Source organism: Lepidochelys kempii, chromosome 1, assembly GCF_965140265.1.
Source record: "Lepidochelys kempii isolate rLepKem1 chromosome 1, rLepKem1.hap2, whole genome shotgun sequence".
NCBI classification, from domain to species: Eukaryota; Metazoa; Chordata; order Testudines; family Cheloniidae; genus Lepidochelys; species Lepidochelys kempii.
The window spans coordinates 251,278,923-251,300,663 of record NC_133256.1 but is presented as its reverse complement, the minus strand read 5'-3'; the positions used below and the strand labels follow the sequence as shown (position 1 = coordinate 251,300,663).

At 42.3% G+C, this 21,741-nt stretch overlaps 2 protein-coding genes across 8 annotated transcripts in view; one reads left to right on the top strand and one right to left on the bottom strand.

Annotated features, from left to right (window-relative positions):
- TXNRD1 (thioredoxin reductase 1) overlaps positions 1–11,104 on the bottom strand; it is a 49,035-nt gene extending 37,931 nt beyond the window's left edge. Inside the window, exons 1-3 of one of the 6 annotated variants that reach the window (XM_073323925.1) lie at positions 10,854–10,941; positions 9,812–9,854; positions 552–715 (exon numbers count right to left, since the gene is read on the bottom strand). In XM_073323925.1, coding sequence (XP_073180026.1) covers positions 552–590 — 39 coding nt within the window. In that variant the 5' untranslated portion in view covers positions 591–715; positions 9,812–9,854; positions 10,854–10,941. Of the gene's footprint in view, positions 1–551; positions 716–9,811; positions 9,855–10,853 lie in introns of all 6 variants that reach the window. The other 5 variants (XM_073323914.1, XM_073323953.1, XM_073323933.1 and 2 more) reach the window with 5 other exon arrangements.
- The window catches only part of NFYB (nuclear transcription factor Y subunit beta), a 43,419-nt gene continuing 32,604 nt past the window's right edge, over positions 10,927–21,741 (top strand). The window contains exon 1 of one of the 2 annotated variants that reach the window (XM_073324084.1): positions 10,927–11,163. The gene's annotated coding sequence lies outside the window, so the exon portion shown is untranslated. The remainder of the gene's footprint in view (positions 11,164–21,741) is intronic. The other variant, XM_073324068.1, reaches the window with a different exon arrangement.

The following is a 21,741-nucleotide window of genomic DNA, read 5'->3' as shown; positions in this document are numbered from 1 at the left end:
CCCTGAATGAATGGGCTGGGATGAAGAGCCAAAATTTAGCCCTTGCAACTTAATTTCCAGGTGGAGAACATCCGGAAACAGAACATTCTATGGCCCTCACTCAGCAAAGCACTTCAGCATATGCTTAGGGTTCAGCACGTGCTTAAAATATGTCCCACTGAAGTAAACATATGTTAGGTACATGCTTAAGTACTTTTCTGGATTGAGGCCTGTGAGCTGGAAGGTGAGGACCAGATATTTGTCAGGGACAGTGGGATGGGTGCCAGATGTAGGAACAGTCTGCAGCTAGGATGAGAGACCAGACATACACTTTTTAGGGGGGAAAATAGAAAGACGGTTCTGGCCATGGCTGGACTAGGAAAAGTATAGGAGACAGCAACCAAGACCTTGATCCTGAAAATGACTTCACATGGACAGACTCCTGTGCCCACGTGGAGCCATGCTGAAGTCAATGGGATCTGGCAACTCAATTACGTTAGTGAAATGAAGGACACTGAACTTGTAAGATATGACAAATCCTGTATATCTCTGCATGAAAATTAACACATTACCTTAGCAGAGAGACTGCATGCTGTGTTACTGAAGATCATAACAGTGTTTTTATCTATGTAGGCCTGTATTTTAAACTGCAGGTCTGTATCTTTATTTTTGCAGGAAGCTGTAATGGCTTGTCCATTGTTTGCATTCTGAGCTGCATGGTGATAATCTTCAGCTGCTATAAGAAATTAAAACAAAGTGGAGTAACCAAAAACCAGACTGTAAAATGGTTTATGACAAAGATGACATGCTGAGAACAGGTTCAGATGAAATTAAAATATTAATAATTTATTTCAAAGGGTTTTTTAAAACAATTCCCTAATTTTAGTCACCTGGTTCCATTGTTCTTTCTCTGTCCCCGCTCACACACCAGCAGGCAAAGTCTAAGGGTATGATTATACTTGGAGTTGGGGGGTTGATTCCCAGCTCACATAGACATACTTGTGCTAGCTCGCATCAAGCTAGTGTGCTAAAAATAGCCGTGTAGCCGCAGTAGCAAGTGGCAGCGTGGGGTAGCTGCCCTGAGTACCAACCCACCTAAACCCCATGAACACATACTTAGCATGACTAGCCTGTGCTGCCACTCACCGCTGCCCATGCTACCGCAGCTACTGTTTTTAGTGTGCTGCCTCAAAGAGAGCTAGCATGAGTATGTCTACACGAGCTGGGGGGACTCACCCCCCCCCCCCAACTCCAAGTGTAGACGCAGCGTAAGAGCATGAAATGCTGAACTCACGGAAGCCGATGGCAAAACTCCCACTGACTTAAATGAGGCCAGGATTTCATTGCATGACATTTTATGAAAACGCCTTACCATTCACATTTTTTGGCCTAGAAATCATAACTGAGGCAAGCTTTCAGGATTTGGCTCTGTTCCTGCAATCGGATCCATGCAGGAAGATCCCTTCATCCTTGTACAACCTAATTACTGGGGTCCACCTATTCAGATCTCATTTCAGAATTGGAGCCTTCAGCATCATCAGCTGAGCATCAGTGTTCCAAGAGAGGCTCAAACCTTTATCATATTCTTTTCCCACGTGACTGTGGCACGTTTTCAGTAAAGCATATGGGGATTTAGTCATGAGGCTCTAATTAATATTAATGGAGATGTTTTACATGAGGGTAAATAGATTATGTGCTAATCTTAGATGTTTCCAGAGCATTCACAATATAAATTACATAAGCCTAGTATAGAACAAGGTTGAAGCAATTAATTCAATAGCTCCTAAACTTTAATAATACCCCTCTTAATGACAGAATTTACTACTAATTATTTACTAATACTGATTTACTCCAGTATCTGAACATTTCCATCTCCCATTTTATTTTAAAGTAAATAAAACCAGTTAAAATAAACAAACATAAAACTACTGTAGCTTTGTAGTATAACAAATGTCAATAATAGGTCTCATAAAAAGCTTTATATGACACATTTAGTTATAACTTATAAGAACCATCCTATAGGACCAACAATAATTCTTAGCAGTTAGGCTCTGATTAATCAATTTCAGTAGCAGTTAGGAGCCTAAATACCCTTGTGGATCTGGGACATTGTATGAAAATAGTTTAAAAATAGACTAACATTAACTAATTATACCATTTTTCCTGTCTCTCCATTACCTCCCTAATATTTTTTATTTTTCCTTGTCATGTCATGTTTGAATTTAGAACAAAAATCCCACAAACTAAATGGGATTACTTGGCTGTGTAAGAACTGCATAAATGAGTAAGGGTTTCCAGGATCAGGTCCTGAAATTGTGAACTCCTCATGGTTAGAACTGTATTTTTTAGTTATTTGTAAAGCACCACACCCATGTACAATGTAATAGAAAACAGACTAACATAGCTGCTACTGTATACATCATATGGATACAAATAATAGTTAAAATATAAATATATTTCACATTTAATAAAATTCAAACCATTATATAATCTAACATTTCATAATCTTCTGGACATATCCATATCAATTACTGAACAGTGGAATATCATTTTAACATGACTAATAAGATGCAGCATACTGTAAGTGGCATAAACACACTATGTGACTAGTCTCTATAAAGTCTCTATTGTCACTTGTTTGAGATGACCTGCATATCTGGGCTTCCTGCCTTGATGCTCATAGTTATTGTGGTCAACACAAATCTGGGGCAACCACAATAATAACAACTAGCTCTTATGGCAGACATTTAATGGATTAAAAACTGGCTAACTAAGAGCTTTCAAAATGTAAACGAGGAATCATCATCAAGCCGGTAGTTCCTCCCAGCAGTGGGGATCCCCAGGGGTGACAGCAGAGCCCCACATAAAATGGAGGGCTTCACTAGTTCCCTGGGTAAATGTTTAACCGTGTAACTGACAGAATTTTAATTGGTTACATGGTTACTGTTTTTTACAGGTTATTTACATCCCTAATGTAAATATCTAGGGCCAAAAAATGTAGGCCATACTTACTACTTCCCAGATTAGTCATCCATCCTGTGACTCTGAAAAAAGATTTGGGGGCTACGTTAGATAATCAACTGAACATAAGATCTCAGTGTGACGCTGTAGCCAAAAGAGCTAATGCAATCTTGGAATGCAGAAATGAGAATCTTGAGTAGGAGTTGAGAGGTTACTGGTGCAACTGCTGCTTGAATACTGTGTCCAGTTCTGGTGCCCACAGTTCAAAAAGGAGGTTGATAAATTAGAAAGGGCTCAGGGAAGAGCCATGAGAATAATTAAATAATTAGACAACATGCCTTGTAGTGATAGACTCAAAGAGCTCAGTCTATTTAGCTCAACGAAAAGAAGGTTAAGGGGTGAATTGATTACAGTCTATAAGTATTTACCTGAGGAACTATATTTAATAAAGAGCTCTTCAAACTAGCAGAGAAATAAATATATAACACAACCCAATGGCTTGAAGTTGAAGCTAGACAAATTCAGCCTGGAAATAAGGTGTAAATTTTTTAAAAGTGAGAGTAATTAACCACTAGACCAAAGGGATGTGGTGAATTCTCCATCACTGACAATTTTAAAATCAAGATTGGATGTTTTTCTAAAAGATCTGCTCTAGGAACTATTTTGGAGAAGTTCTGTGGCCAGACTAAATTATCACAATGGTCCCTTCTGGCCTTGAAATCTATGGATCTGTTACCCCCTTAACTCTTTTGCAGACCTTTATCTACCCTTAGTCATCCTGTTCCCTCTGCCCCCATTCTTAACTGCTATCTTGGTCCTATCAAGAAAAATCCTGCAAAATTTATAATCTCTAAATACACTGTTTAGTGGCAATCTCTTGTGAACAGAGATTTTTCTCATCATGGTGAAAATATAAATAGGCTTAAAGATTGGTGAACTGGTTCTGGTTCATAGGCACCGAGATGGTCAAGATGGTGTGCGTGAGGGTGAGGTGTGAGAGGGGAAGAGGAGGGTCAGGCTTGGGTGGGGGGAGAAAGGGTATTCCCTCCACGGCTCTGGGAAGGAACTGTTTTGGTTGGTTGGCCCGCTCCCACCACCTCACAGACACACGCATGCACACCCTTCTCATAGAATCATAGAAATGTAGGGCTGGAAGGGACCTCAAGAGGTCATCTAGTCCAGTCCCCTGCACTGTAGCAGGGCCAAGTAAACCTAGATCATCTCTGACTGGTGTTTGTCCAACCTGTTCTTAGAAACCTACAGTGATGGGGATTCCACAACCTCCCTGGGAAGCCTGTTCCAGAGCTGAACTACCTTTATAGTTAGAAAAAAACTTTCTAATATCTGACCTAAATCTCCCTTGCTGCAGATTAAGCCAATTACTTCTCCTACCTTCAGTGGACATGGAGAACAATTGATCACTTTCCTCTTTATAACAAGCCCTTAACATATTTGAAGACTCTTATCAGGTCCCCCCTCTGTCTTCTTTTCTCAAAACTAAGCTTCCCCAGGTTTTTTTTTAAACCTTTCTTCATAGGTCAGCTTTTCTAAACCTTATATAATTTTTGATGCTCTTCTCTGGATTCTCTCCAATTTGCCCCCATCTTTCTTAAAGTGTGGTGCCCAGACTTGGACACAGTACTCCAGATAAGACCTCACCAGTGCCAAGTAAAACGGGACAATTACTTCCACGTTTTCCACGACACTCCTGTTAATACCCCCCAGAATATTAGCCTTTTTTGCAGTCCTTCTGGCACCCATGAGTGGTGGTGCCCACCTTATAACTTTTAGCCTAGTGGTTAGAACACTTGCCTAGGCTGTGGAAGAACCTTGTTCAAATCCTTTCTCCCTTTCAGGCAGGGGAGGGAACTGAACCTGGGTCTCCCACATCCCAAGCAAGTACTCCTGCCACTGGGCTAAAAGTTATAAGGTGGACACCACCATTGGCCAGATTTTAAATGGGACCCAATCTAATAAGCAGCCCCTCAGCACACTTATAAGATCAGGCCCTGCATGCAAGATAGGTGCCTATCTTCCCCGTTTGACAATCCTTCTGTGGCTTAGGCAGGAGACAGGCGTCCAGATGCCTAGAGGGAGGCAGCAGCGTGCTTGTTCAGAGGCAGAAATTTAAGTACCAAGGGAACTTGTACCCTGAAAATATTGGTGTCAAATTAGTTTAGACGCCTACAGAGTTCAATAGTTTTGTGGATCACTAAAGAGCCTAAAACTGGGACTTAGGCATCTAAAAACTTTTTGTGAATCTAGCACCAAGTGCTTAGGAATTCGGTATCATCCTCCTCATTTTACAGGTGGGGAAACCAAGGTACAGAGGATTGAAAGCTGGGATAGAATCCTGAGTCCTAGTCCACTGCTCTAACAAACACCACTGCCTGATGCACACCAGTAAAACTATTCCTTTCTGAACCGTCTCTATCTATTATTTACTATCAGGTCTGCATTTTAGTGACACAGAACATCACAAGCAAACACAGGGAAGTACTTTGCATTAAAGGAAGAGTACCATCAACCAAGTATCAAAAGTGAACGTGGTGGTCAAAGGAAACCAAGCTTTCCTAAGCAGCGTCCCAGCATCTCTGAAAGTGTTTTGAGGCTAAGTGTAGAATGAGTGGGCAGTAGGAGAAAATCCAGATCCTAGAGATTTGCGGTCTGGAAGCTCTCAGGTGTTAGCAGCATGACAAAGGTAGACCTGACAGTTCTAGAAGGGTGGTATATTATAACTTTACTAAATTCAAGACATGACACTATTCAAAATAAAACAAAGTGAATAAAATCCTTTCATTCAATACTGTACACATGATGCAGAAATATCAGTGAATTTCTATAGCATGTATTTCACCTTCATTTAGTTTGTACTAAAACACAAAAGTAAGCTTTAAAATAGCTCAAATATCTCATTCAGCAATTTGAACTGTAAACAGCTTGTTCATTTCTATTAGAAGGAGAGCATTATAGTAATGCTCCATTAATGAGCACCTCTTTTCTTGTGCTTATCTTTAAAAGGATAAATATGTGGTTGAAGGCAGGTATATCAGTCTTAGAATGTTTAAAGACCTTTTAATATGACCTGGAAAAGGTTACCTCAGGTTAATTATAAACACCTGAGTCTAATTAAGGACAGCCTGTGACCTTTAGAAACCTCTTCCAGATAGAGTGAGGGAGAGAGGAGAGGAGCAGGCAGCAAAAGGGCTGTGTGCAGTGAGGGGGAGGGAAGGTTTTTCCAAATAAAGAGCTGTTTTTCTCAATAAGAGAAATGTGTTTATTTCTGTTTTGGGAGCGGGCCTTGGTTCCTAGCATAGCTGGGCACAGAGTGGGTTAGAGGGTGGCTGGCAATTGACAGCCAGCATATGAAGAGGCATACTCCAGTGAGAGGTAGGAAATGGACTTGTTTGTTTAAGGAAGCTCTTGGACCAAACCTAGGGCCTCCTCTAATAAACCAACATGAAGAACTAAACTTCTAGAGTAGGACTGATTTACCTCACACGCGCCCAATGCAACTGGGAGAAACGCTGCGCCCTGACATGATGAAAGAGGTGTATTGTCACACATGGTATTAGGGATGGGATTTGGCACAGCTGACTTTTCCCAGGGAGAGAGAAACCATTTTGGAGAATGGAGGAAGTGGTGAGGGTGTGAACACAGTAGGAGACAGTCAACTGCTGATAAACCAGGCAACACAAGACCAAGTCACTCTATGCAAAGTAGTGAGACAACTAAAAGCCCTGACTCAGATGGGAGGTGGCCACAAGAGAACTTAATCCCTGAAGGCTAACAGTTATCTACAAAAAATGACAACAGAAGCATGACATCAAGGCATATCTCCTCACATTTGAAAGAACAGCCCTATAGGAGGCCTGGCTCTGAGACCAGTGGGCCAGTATCCTCACTTCTGGTTCCTTTCCCATATTGGGAGACCCAGAAGGCATACTATGACATGCCAACAGAAACTGCTAAAGACTACTTCCAGACAACTACAGCCATTGGGGCCCAGAGATTCCACTAGTGGAGATACCCAGAGACAAAGCACCAGATCACAACTGTTCAACCTGATCCATCTGAGACAGGAGTGACTGCCTTCTGGGACCAACAGCCTGGAAAAAGATCATGGAACTCTTGGTTTTGGACAGATTCCTGAGAAGACTACCATGAGACCTCTGAGGGTAGGCTGGCCAAAACGACCCTTCCTCTTATGATGATTTAGTCACCCTCATAGCGGGGCACTTAATGGCCAGAAAGCTTTCTCAGATGACCAAAGACGTGCCAGATGACTAAGCCAGTCTCAGTCCTAAAGGCCCAGACCTCAGAAAGTTTGGGTAGGACTATGTTGGGGAGGAGGGATGCTGAAAGAGAGCTGAGGCCAAAAAGGGCCTTTGGGAACCAGGGAGAGAAGGCAATGGGATAAGACCTAATAGCTCAAAGAATGAGGGAATACCCTGGACTGTGTACAGATGTTATGCTTGTTTTGTTCAGTCTTGTTAAAGTTCCTCAAGAATTTAGGTTATTTCACATTTGTTTTTGGGTGTCTTAAGTTGGGCTCCCAAAATCACTGGCCACTTTCAAAAATGTTGATCTTTGTTTCCCCTTTTGTTCTGGTGGGTCTCTCTCACAGCAACCTGGGAGATATTTTTCTTTTTCTAATAAAGGAATATGATTGTGAAACCACAAAAACTGTCAAGAGACATCAGGGCAGGTGCAGGATCTTATGCTATTTTTAACTTATTTATTTTCAAACTGACGAAATGTCCATTTGATGGTGTTATGCTTGTGGGGAACTAGGGGATATAGCAAAACACACAGGAATAAAAAAAATGCATATTGAATGAGCATTAGGCTGGCAAGGAAATGTACTGGCAGTTCATATACTAAGGGATAAGTCCTGCTCTCAGTTACTACTGAGGTCACTAAGGGTATGCCTACACTACAAGTGCTGCAGCTGTGTTGCTGCAGCTATGCAACCGTAGCACAGTAGTGTAGACAGTTGGTACAGCAATGGAAGGGATTCTTCTGTTGTAGAAAATCTGCCCCCTCGAGAGGCAGTAACCAGGTCAACCTAGTGGTGTCTCCACTGGGGCTTAGATTGGCTCAATTATGTCTCTCAGGGGTGTCGATTTTTCACACCCTTGAGTGACATAGCCAAATCAACCTAAATTTTAGGTGCAGACTAGGCCTAAGATTGCACTGATGTAAGCGAGGACAAAATTGAACCCAGGGTCTGCAAGCTCGCATCCGTCAACAGTAATGCTATATGAACACAGCTATGAAGCATTGTTATACTTTAAAAGTCCACACGCACAATAATATGGCAGAAACGTTTACAGGAAACAGCACAAAGAGAAATAAAATGAGTTTGGGCCTAATTTGTCACTGCATTACTCCAGTTTCACGCTGATGTAATTTCATTGATTTCAGTACAGTTACACTGGCATTAATGTAGAGTAACACAGCAGTGATTTGGGCCCCTTCTCTTCATACCATGAAGTTGTGTTGGATTTTGGGGCTCTGCCAGCTATTATTAGTAAAAGAAAATGTGCAAAAGTGATTTTTAATAGTAACAATATTTTACAAGTCTACCCACGAAGGGCCTGATACTAAACTCACTCCAAGATTCCAGTTAGAATCTTTCCATACGTGCCAGTGACAAGGAATTGCGTCTCAAGAGCCCAACCCTCAACTCCTACTGAAGTCATCGGAAGTGTAAGGCACTCGGCACCTCACAAATTTTGACCCAGATGTGGAGTTGGGGGAGATGAGGACATGGAGCTGGGGGAGGGGAGGGGAGATTCTATGGACTATATAGTATGTGATCATGTATAAAGCTAAGATTTAATCATGGGTATATTTAGTAAAATTCATGGACAGGTCATGGGCAATAAACAAAACTTCACAGCCCTGTGACCTGTCCATAACCTGTACTATATACCCTTGACTAAATCTTGGGTGCTCTGGGGGGGGTTCCAGGAGCAAAGCTGCTGCTCTGGAGGGGCGGCTCCTCTCTGCGTTGTATTTCTGGGGAAGCTGTATATAAAACAGATGTAAAGTGGTTTACATTATCTTACAGAACTACAAAAGTGTTTTAGCCCTGACAATTCTTCAAGTATCATATATACAAAAATGCTCTATGGCAACAACAAAACAAAAAACAACCAACCCGTATCCAAATTTGAGGGAGTGAGGGCTGTGTATTAAAAACTTTCCATAATCCAAAAATACGTAATGTTTTAAAAGTTTCCTTCAGCCTTGAATGCCCTATTAAAATATTACATATTTTAAATGGCTTTTGGTTTACTCTAGATACTTAGTTTTTTGTTTGTTTGTTTTTTTAATCTCAGCCATTCAGCATTTCAAACCCTTTACATTTTTAAATCACTTTTTACAGTTTTTTAGTGAATGTATTCTTCATGCTAAGTGCCAAGCTGAAAGCACTGGAGATGGAAGTCCTGACCTTGATTTATCCATAGAACAAATACAAAACGGACAGCTGAAGTGCAAGCTTCTTCACACTGTACTGCTAGTTGCCTTAGTCCTAACCTGGACTGGAGGGACTATCTCTATGGGTGAGAGGACAATTCAGTCTTCATGTCACTTCAAAATTTGCCCTCTCTGCTGTGAATGCTACCAGGGTGCCATTTATGGTGATAAGAACTTCTGTGATATGGACACCTACTCAAGGAATCTTGCACTCAGTGACTAGTGCTACCATGCTGGTAAATACTAATCACTAGATTTTGATGTCCTTATTCATTGGCATTCTACTCCCTGACTAGCCCCATTCATTTAAGTTAGTTTATTAATGGAGTAAAGTACTACTGAACATCATCATCATTATTATTAATTACTTGTATTATCAAAGTACCTAGAAGTCCCACTCATGGACCAGGTCCCTATTGTGCCAGGTGCTGTACAAACACAGAACAAAATGACAGGTTATCAGAATCTGGCCATAAATAGATAGGAACTGAATCAACCACATCATCTTTGTTTCACATAAACCAGGTCAAGATTTTGATAAGTATAAGCAATCACAGAAAACAATTCAATTTCTCAAGTTGAATTTTAGAAACATATTATTACTGAAGCCTTGTCTGCAGTCACACATTTACTTCATTAAACAGGTCTACCTTTCCGAAATTACATACACAGATACCTAAAAAGTCCCAGTATAAGAAGTCCTGAGTCAGGGTTAGAAGAGGGAATTGAAGCAGAAAGATAGCTACAGAGCTCTCAATTTTATGTTGCCCCCCCACACACACACACAATTTTTAGCTTCAGTTTCTGAGACTTATGAATTCTTTTACCAGAAAATCTAAGTGTTTCATTGTCAGTTTATGGACCAGAGCTATGGCTTAATTGGCATTTGTCAAGTACTTTGAGTAAAGGGCTGCCAGTACTGTGTATTTTTAGGCAGATATGTAGAAAGATGGTCTATACAGTTATCTATTTCGCTGCAGAGACTCACACCTGATCTACGTAGGAGGCCCACATTTTCAAGAGCAACTAGTGATTTGGGGTGCTTTTATTTTGGGGCACCTAGCTTAGTTCGGGCACCTTAAACGGGCTTGATTTTCATGGGGCAGGCACTTGGCACCTTCTCCAAATCTGGCCCCAATCTATGAAGTTGGGCACCCCAAATCACTAGCCAGTGGCAGGGCTGCACATCTTGGCCGATACCCACGCAGAGGAAAAATCGCAGGCTCCCACTGCGGAAGCCCCCGCGCTTGGCAAGGCAGGCCCCCGGCAGGGAGAGACGCGAGGAGGTGGGGAGGCGCTGGGGAGCGGCCGCCACCTGGCACGGGCAGAGCGAACTTTCTGCTGCTGCGGGAGCCGAGCCCCGCTCCCTGCTCCCACCTTCCTGCCCGGCTGCCGCCTGGTCCCCGCGCGAGGGGCGGGCTGCCTACCTGCTCGCTGGGGCTGCTCCCGGCGGGGGCTACTGGGGCGGGCAGCCTCTTCGGCCGGCAGCACCGCTTTGCCCTTCCTCACCGAGCTCCCCATGGCGCGGGACTGAGCGCATCCTCCTCCAGCGGCTCCCAGGGAGGGGCCGCGCAGCGCCCTCTGCCAGGCCAGCACCAGATAAGGACGCAAGGGAGGCCCGGGCTGCAGGCAACGGAGCTGCGCCCTCCTCTCCTGCGAGGTGAAGCTCCGCTTGCACTAGCGATAGGAACGGGTTTGCAGGGCGTGGGGCGACCCCTGCCGGCGGACGCGCCTCAGGTACTGAGTGCTGCGGACGGTGCCAGACTGCCTCTTGTGTGGGGGGGTGGAGGGTGAGAAAACCTGGATTTGTGCTGGAAATGGCCCAACCTGATGATCACTTTAGATAAGCTGTTACCAGCAGGACAGTGGGGTGGGAGGAGGTATTGTTTCATATTCTCTGTGTGTATATAAAGTCTGCTGCAGTTTCCACACGGTATGCATCCGATGAAGTGAGCTGTAGCTCACGAAAACTCATGCTCAAATAAATTGGTTAGTCTCTAAGGTGCCACAAGTACTCCTTTTCTTTTTGCAAAGACAGACTAACACGGCTGTTACTCTGAAATCTGGCTCCCAAGTGATTCTTTTTTACCCTAGGCTGTTTAACAAACTGAGCTGCCCCTGGAGGGAGAAATGTGGAGGGGGAATCACAGCAGCTGTTTAGTGAATTGGCCTGTGCCCCAATCCCCAGTCTTGAGGAGCTGATGAGGGGCAGCTCCCTTGTGACTTTATTAATTAATGATTAATTAATGTCTTAGCCAGTGGCTGAACAAGAAGTAGGCCTGAGTGGACTTCTGGGCTCTAAAGTTTTACATTGTTTTGGTTTTGAGTGCAGTCATGTGACAAAAAAAAATCCATTTGTAAGTTGTGCTTTCACCATCAAGAGATTGCACTACAGTGCTTGTATGAGGTGAATTGAAAAATACTATGTCTTTTGTTTATCATTTTTACAGTGCAAATATTTGTAATCAAAAATAATATCAAGTGAGCCTAGTACACTTTGTATTCTGTGTTGTAATTTAAATCAATATATTTGAAAATGTAGAAAAACATCAAAAATATTTCAATTGGTATTCTGTTGTTTAACAATGTGATTAAAACTGTGATTAATTGTTATTATTTTTTGAGTTAATTGCATGATTTAACTATGATTAATCTACAGCCCTAACTTTTAGTCAAGCATACCTCAAACTACTGTACATAGCATAGACACTACAGATGAGGTGTCTTAGAAGTAAAAGATATTACTCAATTTCCTTGGAAGACCTATGCAGCTAAAATAAGGCATTGAGTAAAGGTGGGGGGGATTTTCTTCAATATAAAGATATGCAGAAACTACTACTAAAACTGGAGCTTTAGCAGGTCAGCTCAAGAAGCATATTGCAAACTGACATGGAATTAGAACAGAGCACATGGCAAAACATATTTTAAAAGTTAAATATCCCTACTTTTTTTTTTTTAATTTTTTTTTTATTTTGGAACCATGCTCAAAGGGACACTACAAAGAGGTGAAGTGAAAAATTAAAAATATGACCTGTCCTTATTGTAATCCTACTTGCAAGCATCCACCCATATGGGAATGCAATGTGGCCTAGTGGATAGAACAGTGGAGTGGAATCAGGTGACCTGGTTCTATTCCCTGCTCTGTTGCTGGCCTGAGGGCTGACCTTGGACAAATCATTTCACCTATCAGTGCCTCAGTTTCCCATGTGTGAAGCGGAGATGATACTTGCCTCCTTTGTAAAATGCTTTAAGATCTACAGGTGAAAAGCACTACATGAGAGCTAGATATAATTATTATATTTATCTTTTTCATTTCTGATTTCAAAAATATTAAAAAGGGGTAAAAGAGGACAACTTTAACTATAAGTAAATCACAGACAGTAGCACGTGTCCGCATATGCTGTCTAGCTTTTGGAAACATTTGAATTAAAAAAAAAACCAAGGATGGACTCTGAAAGTAAAGATTCTACATATGGGACAATTTTCAGCATGTCTTTTTTTTCCAAAAACAATAATTTCCAACTTAGAACGTATTCAAGAAAGAAACATTTGACTTTGTATGTGTCTCACTGAAATTCAGTGGCCTTAGCTATGGAGGAAGTCAGACTAGATGATGATAATGGGTTTCTTCTGGTCTTAAATTATGAGCTACTACAGTTCTGCTTAGAGGCCCCAACCAAAATTGAGATACCCTTATGATAGATGTTGAAGGTACACATGAGAGAGCCAGAATTTACAGTGTAAAGAGACAAGGCAAAAGATGGGAGAGAAAGTCTATGAATCTATAAAAGTAAAACAACAGCATACATGTGATGTGGTTTTCTTACTGTTTCGTTGAAATTGTGCATTTCCTTTCTCTTTGTATGGAAATATATGATTGGCCAAACCAGCTCAGACAATAAGTCCATCAAAGCTGGTATCCTATTCTTGCTTATGGCCAATACCTGATGTTTAAAAAAAAAATTCTTGTCTTTGTGAATAAATCATCTCTTCCATTATGCAGGTTGATTATATGCTGGGGGAGGGGAGAATGAAAAGAAGGATACATGCTGAGAGGAAGAATGACCTTGTGGTTAAAGCATTAGACTGAGATTCAGGAGATCTAGGTTCATTCTGTAGCTTGGTCATAGACTTTAAGTGATCATGGGAAAATCATTCTTGTTATCCATATCTCAGTTCCCCAGCTGTAAAATGGAGATAATTATCCTTCTTTTTTCCCCACCTTTATACCTGTCTTGTCTACTTAGATTGTAACCTCTCTGGGGCAGGGACACTCTCTTGCTATGTGTTTGTACAGCACCTAGCACAATGAGACCCTGATCTAGGGTGACCAGATAGCAAATGTGAAAAATCGGGATGGGGGTGGGGTGTAATCGGAGCCTATGTAAAAAAAAAGCCCCAAATATCGGGACTGTCCCTATAAAATCGGGACATCTGGTCACCCTACTCTGATCTCACTTGGGGCTTCTATGCACTACCATAATACAAATAACAAACAACACGAGGGATCTCTATAGAAAGGAAACCCGTTTCTCTACTCTCACAGTGGTGGTGGAATAGCCTCCATGCTCAAGGGGTATAACCTCCCAGAAACCCGTTCTGTTTGCACGGATGACTTGTGCCAGTCCCATTACAAATGCTGTACAGTGCTCCCATCCTACAATCCAATCTCCACCATTAATTGGAGTTTCAAGTACCAAAAAATTACACTTGAATTTCTGAAACACTTTTGTTGACTAAGGCCATGATCCATGCAAAGATATGCATATAAATAACGTCACATTTGAGTAGTCCCATTGAACTCATCAGTATTCACATGCATAAAGATATTCACGTGCATAGGCATTTGCAGGATTGGGACCTAAATCTGGTATGTAAGTATACCGACCTCTATCTAATTTAAAACCCCAAGGGGTAAAGCCATTTCATTTTGTACAAAGTGGATAAACCAACAGGCAAAATATTTTTACCAAAGCCATATTTTTTAAATGGAAACCTCTGGCCCACCCTGTTAAATGTCTTCTAAGGCAAAAGAATAATAATTTGGAGTTAAGATAATTAAATCTATAAATGCATAAACTGCTATCTTCATTTAATTAAGATGACTTTATTACAGTGCACTTATAAATGAAGCAGTGCTCCTGATCTAGCAATGAGAATGATCACCGAGATTTTGCAGTTAATATCTGCATTCACTCATCTATATAGCAATAATTATTATAATAGAGGGTAATAACTAGAACAGTCATTCAGGGACTACGGTTTCAGACTTAGAGATATAAAATCATTCTCAGGATAGGCTGTGGGAAGTCATTCTACTCCACCAAGCCCCACAAAGTCTTCAAAGGGATACCATCAAATGGACATTTTGTCAGTTTGAAAATAAACAAGGTAAAAGTAGCATAAAATACTGCACCTGCCCTGGTATCTCTTGACAATTTTTGTGGTTTCACAATCACATTCCTTTATTAGAAAAAGAAAAATATCTCCTAGGTTGCTGTGAGAAAGACCCACAGGAACAAAAGGGGAAACAAAGATCAACATTTTTGAAAGTGGCCAATGATTTTGGGAGCCCAACTTAAGACACCCAAAAACAGAGGTGCCCAAAATCAATGAAAATGTGGCTGCATCTGACTGTAAAGGGGGGACGGTGAAAGGGAACTATACACTGTCTAGTACACAAAATAAGAAAACTGAAAATATATTTTCCTAATGTCTTTCAGTTATATTTATTGTAGATGTTACATGCCACAAGAGTAGGTAAGTAAATTTAAACAAAAGTTCCTGCTACTACTGAATAGAGCCCTGTCAGTACAGCCAAATAAGGTACTGGTCATCTTCAACTTCTCCCTCTCCCCACACATCCATGGGTTGTCCAAATCTGCTGCTTCTTCCTACACAATATTCCTAAAACAGCTTTTCCCCTCTCCCCTCCTCTGTCCGAACTTCTAAAACATTTTTTGGGACCACCCTATCTCCCCTTTTGACTATCGTAGCCCCCTCCCTAGCCTTCCTGACTTCACATTGCTCCCCTGTCCCCTCTAGTCCATACAAAATGCAGCTTCCAAGGTCATGTTCTTTATGGTTTTGATCATCTCATGCCCCCAGTTTGAATCCTGTCACTCTCTTCCCGTCTCTATCACAGCAAATTCATTGTGGTCAACTCCAAGGCGCTACATAACTCTGCTCCTCCCTACTTATCTATCCTTGACTCTTGTCTTGCTGCCCTGTCATTCTCTCTATTCTGCCAGTTAGGCCAGTCTCATCACCTTGTTTGTCTGTTTTTCCCACAAGTGTCTCAATGCTTTTTCACACCATCCCCTACACATCAGATACTTTTGAGCTGGTGCCCAAAGCCACTGTACTCTCCTCATTTAAATCCCTCCAGAAAAAAACTATTTTTTCTGTGATACCTATAATAAAGCAGACTAAAGGCACCTACTTACCTATTTAAGTCGATCTTTGCATGAATGAACTGCTCATTTTCATGAAGGTAAGGGGCCAAATGTTGAGACGATGCACGCGAACATTGGAATTTAAGAACACTGGAATTGTGGGATAAAAATGAGAGAGCTGAATTGTGGAGGGAGAGTGAGGGGAAGAAAATGTGGTGTGTGAAACTTATTTTTTTTTAAACTACAATCATGTAACTAATAATCTATGTGACTACCACCATCTTGATCCCTTTGACTGTATGTTGTATCTGTTTCTCCCAGCCTTTGCTCATCTTTGCCTAAACTGTACACTCTTCAGGAAAGGGACTGGTTTCTTTCTCTGTGTCTGGAAAATGTCTAGCACATTATGAGCTCTACTTCAATCTGCATAATAAATAATAATTGATCCTGTCTCTTTTTTAAATAATAAAATAAGCACAGGAGAACATTGCATGGGTATTATAAAAGTCAAAGGAGAACCAGTTGGATCCTGAAGCTTTTCCTGGACACAGACTCCAATTTAAGGCCCTGATCCAAACCTTGCTTATTGAAGTCAATGGAAAACTAGAAGTCTTTTCATTGACTTAAATATGCTTTGGAGTCATCCTTAATTTTTATCAGTGTGAAAAACTTGTCCAGATGTTGAGGACTGCTGTGCAACAACAAGCAATCTCTTATTTTGAACATCAGATAGCATTCTGCAGAAAAGGGAGAAGAATCAGAGGCTCCATGAAGTCCACTAGGATCTTCATTATTGCTAACCACTTTTACATGGAAGGCACTCATATTACAGTGATAGGCAGCAGTATAAAACCATTATATATATTGTTCTCTTTTTTTCTGTGATGCCACAGCACTCTCAAAGGAGCAGGACAGGAGGTTGTATCCTTCAGAATTTCTGTAAAGCAAAAAGAAAGGTTGCAAATGCATCATACTGGTTGGTATTTTGGGCTATTACATTACACAGATTGCACGAGCATCATGAAAACAAAGGAGGGAGATGGAGGAGGGGGAATAAATTCAGTAACGTGTAGTAAGTCTATGAAGTGTCCTAATCACTAATAAAAAACTCAGCTTCTATAAAGGTGAAATATAAGAAGGCATTTCACTCTATGTTGAAATCTTGGTGAAGGTATTTTCAAGTAATTTTACCCAGTGTATGATCGCTGCTGAAGGACCCTAATAAAAGAGTTGTAATCATCTAAGCTATATGGCCCAGATCCACAAAGTATTTAGGCTCCCAACTTTCACTGATTGCAGTGGAAATGAGGAGCCTAAATACCTTTGTGGCTCTGAGCCCACCTCAATGCTATCTCAATGTTTTTTAAGATGATTGACTCCCAAACCAGTGACTGAGCTAGTGGGATCATTAAAATAATATTAGAATCCTTTTTCCCACCAAGTATCTCATTAAGAACGTAAGAATGGCCATCCTGGATCAGACCAATGGTTCATCTAGCCCAGTAGCCTGTCTTCTGACAGTGGCTAGTGTCAGATGCTTCAGAGGAAATTAATAGAACAGGCAGTCGAGCAATCAACCCCTTGTTGTCTAGTCCCAGCTTCTGACAAAGGTTTAGGGCAGTGCTTAATTTGTGCCAGGGCTGAGGCCTGGCACCTCGAGGCTTGATAGTTCATAGCCCCGGCACCTCTGGGCTTGCTGCATCATTTATGAGTGTAAAATAATTGCTTGAGCCCTGGCATCTCTTTCATTACAAATTCAGCACTGGTTTAGGGACACCCAGAGCATAGGGTTGCATCTCTGACCATCTCAGCTAATATCCACTGATAGACCTATCGTTCATTAAATTAACTAATTCTTTTTTTATACAGTTATACTTCTGGCCTTCAGAACATCCCCTGGCAATGAGTTCTACAGGTTGAGTGTTCAGGGGTGAAAGTAACTTAAAGGACTTACTGGTACGCTGGAGCCCTGAGTGAGGGTGTTACCTCAATCGGAAGAGGCATGGCCTCAACCGGAAGAGGCAGGGCCTTTAAAGATTTAAAGGCCCAGGGGCTCCGGCTGCGGCTGGGAGCCCTGGGGCCTTTAAATCACCCCCGAGCTCCTAGCTGCAGAGGTGGCTGGGAGCCCCGGGGCTCAAGGGCAATTTAAAGGGCCCGGGGCTTCAGCCACCGCTGTTGGATCATATTAAAGAAGTTCTGTATTAAAATCAAAAATGAGTTTGATTCCCCATAGTTTAAATTCCAGGGTATTACTAATTAAGAGGTCTCTTGGTTTTTGGTACTGTTTGTCTCCCTCTATGTGTGAAACTTGCAAGCTGCTAATTGTGTTAGTACATTCTAAGACAGAGTCTGTTCTCAAAGCAATTCTTTGTAATAACAACTTCTCACACAGAGAGAGACTCAAAGCAATACTCTGAAACAGCACCCAGAGACTCCCCGCCCTTTTGTTGTATTCATCTTGCTTTGTGAATAGCACAGTGAGGGACCCTGGGAGTATATGACTGGGAATGCAGACTTGGAATTGTGTGGGGTGTGATTATCTTTGGGAGATCATACTGTATTGTAGGCCAGAGAGTATATGTAATTCCATGCGGGCAGGTGATTACAACTCCTCCAGAAACTAAGAACAGTGATGGGGGGGGGGGTTAGGCAGACTCACTCAGGTTGTAACACCTCCAGAGAGCTCCCACCACCTGGAGAGACTTGCATATACTAGTTCAAACTGGGACCAACAGACAAAGGACTTTTGGATAAACAGCTTGAGTTTAAACTGGCTCAGGACCTTCTTGCTGATCAGCACAGGCACAAGACCTTCTGCCCAAAGAGGGCCCCAATACTTCCTGGAAAAGGTTGGAAGGATTTTGGCCTGCTGAGACCACCAATCAGCCTTATGGGATCTCTAGTAAGCTTGTAGCATGTATATAAGAACTTTTATTGTTTTCTCTGTAATGCTTTCACCTTAAGAATAAATGTACTTGTTTATAAAGTGTAGTCATAATTTATAACTGTTGGCAATTATGCTGTTCATAAGCCTTCAAAGAGAAAGCAAAGTGTAGATGCTGGCCTGGTTAGGTAGTCTGACTGTGCTAGGGATATCACAGTGTAGGTGGGGAACTGTGCAGCCTGGAAAAACCCAGCTTGGGAGGAGAGAGAGAGTGTGTCTGTCTCTCTACCCAAGAGAGGTGACAGCTGAGGAGCCAGGAACCTAGGGTGAGTTCCCTTACTGGACCATGTGGGGGCAGAGGAAATACAGGTGCTGTGGCCCTGAAGTATGATAGAGGGCACAGAGAAAATGACAGTGGTGGTGGGAAGGTAATGTTATATTCCTATTTGCTGTTGGCATCCCGAGGGGGGATGCGAGCCTCCTCCAAGTGCAGAGCTCTAGCTCTGGGCCTGCTGTGGTGGCAAAGTGGTGCCTGGCAGCCAGCTGCAAATGCTCTCCAGATCAATACTGCAATCCAGAGCCCAGTGACGGCTAGCGAGTATGTGAATAAGAGTGGTGATTTGAAATTATGGTGGGCACTGAGAAAAGAGCAGGCTTTATTGAGGATGGATGAGGGCTCTGTTTAGATACCTGGTCCCTATTGCCATCTCCATGGGGCAGAGTTAAGGTGGTGTGGAAGGAATTGCTGTAACTGTGCTTCCCTGGCTTTCTAATATTTGTGTTTTTACTTGATTGAGTGCACTTCCTGGTTCTTGATGGCTTCTGGGTTTTTTTGTTTTTTTTTGGCTGCCCACTTCCATGTGATGGAAGGGGACAGCCCCACTCAATTCTCACGAGAGTTCTGAATGGTCAAGAAGTGCAGGACTGGGCCCATGACACCTGTTACAGCCACATCTGTAAGTGGCAATTCTTTCCTCACAGTTTAAGTGGCTTAGTTAGGTCACCTGCTTTGGAAACTGCTCAATTCAAATTCTTTGGGTTCAGTTCCAAATTAGCTGCCCTTAACCTTACCTTTGCAAATGGTCAGTGGTACCAGTCCTTGTTCAATATCCAAGTGTCACCCAGGTATAACAAGCAGGCTCAGAGAGACATGTCAAATCCTTCAAAAGTCACAAAGGTTTGGCATAACTTTTAAATCCTTTCAGTCATTGCCTTGCTGTAAAAGCAGCTATCTCCCTGTCATATCAATCCACTTCCAGCTATTCATATTCCAGCATGGAAAATTAAACTGAGCTTGTTACATCTAAGTGAACTGTTGATTAATCACAGTTAATCCCACAATTAACTAAAAAAAAAATTAATCGCAATTACAAAAAATTAACTGCAATTAATTGCACTGTTAAACAATAGAATAACACTTGAAAGTTATTAAATATTTTTTGGATGTTTTTTCTACATAGAATACAAAGTGCACAGTGCTCACTTTATATTTTTGATTATACTGTTAAATGATAGTATTTTGCAATTCACCTCATACAAGTACTGTAGTGCAATCTCTTTATGGTGAAAGTGCAACTTACAAATGTAGATTTATTTTATTTGTTACATGACTGCACTCAAACAAAACAATGTAAAACTTTAGAGCCTTCAAGTCCCCTCAGTCCTACTTCTTGGTCAGCCAATCGCTCAGACAAACACATGTATTTGTTCTATCGGCGGTAATTGCCATTTTTTTAATCACTTGTCAGCCCAATCTTGAGATATAAAAATATATTCAGCACCTGCTGATATTATGAAGACAGCTAGAGCCAGTTATAAAAAATAACATAACGCTTCTAAAAAGTCAACCCGAAAGGTGCTGCTAGAGGAAGAATCTGCAGCCAGTTTGTTGTCAGTATCAAGATAATGGGCCTGTTTTGTTTTGATTCCCCTCCTGCCATGCATGCCCCCCACCTTCCCTTACACCAGTTTTACTTCAGTGTGACTCCACTGACTTCACTGGAGTCACGATATCATAAAATCCATGCCATCAAGGGGACAATCAAGCACCATGTGTTTTCAGATGCATTCCTTTTGTTTCTTAACACTACCCCACGTGGGTTCTGAGGCATGGTATGGAAGAAGAGTTGCAAAGGGGAAGCCTTCTAGAGAGCTTTTCCTACCAGTCCTTTAAAGTTCAGAATAGGGAACTGTCAGCCGGACCCTAAATATCTGATATTAACCTTCACTGCTGCCACAGGATGAGAGGTGGTCTTTAGCGAGTATCTGGGACCCAACTAGGGTTGCCAACTTTCTAATCGCACAAACACCCTTGCCCTGCCCCTTCTCCAAGGCCCTGCTCACTCAGCCCCCCCACCACGTCCCCCAGGCAGGGGGTTGGGGTGCAGGATGGGGTGTGGGCTCTGGGGTGGGGCTGAGGGGTTTGTAGGATGGGGGGGCCTCCGGGCTGGGGCAGCGGGTTGTGGTCCAGGGGCAAGGGGTTGCAATCCGGGCTCAGGGTTGTAGAAGGGGGTTGGGGTGTGGGAGGGGGTGTAGGCCCAGCTGGGTGGCGCTTACCTTGGACAGCTTCTGGAAACGACTGGCATGTTTGGCTCCTACGCACAGTGTTGGTCAGGTAGCTCTACACACTGCCCCTGCCTGCAGGCACTGCCCCTGCAGCTCCCATTACCCATGGTTCCCAGTCAATGGGAGCTGTGGAGTCGGTGCCCAGGGCAGGGGCAGTGTGCAGAGATCTCCTGGCTGCCCCTGCATCTAGGACTCCTGTACAATCCGGGAGGGTTGGCAACCCTAGACCCAACCCATTTAAAAACTTTAAACCCATGCCTTAAGCTGCATCCAGAAGTGAATAGGTGGCCAACAGAGATACTTGAGCACACTAGTGTGGTGTGCTCATAATGGTCTATGCCACTCAGAACATGGGTTTCTGCATTATGTGCTAGCAGAAGCTTCTAGTTGGCTTTCAAAAGGAAGATAATCTACACCAATGCACTTTGCTTAGAGATATCATAAAGGGGTCCCAAAGGCATAGGGTTGCCA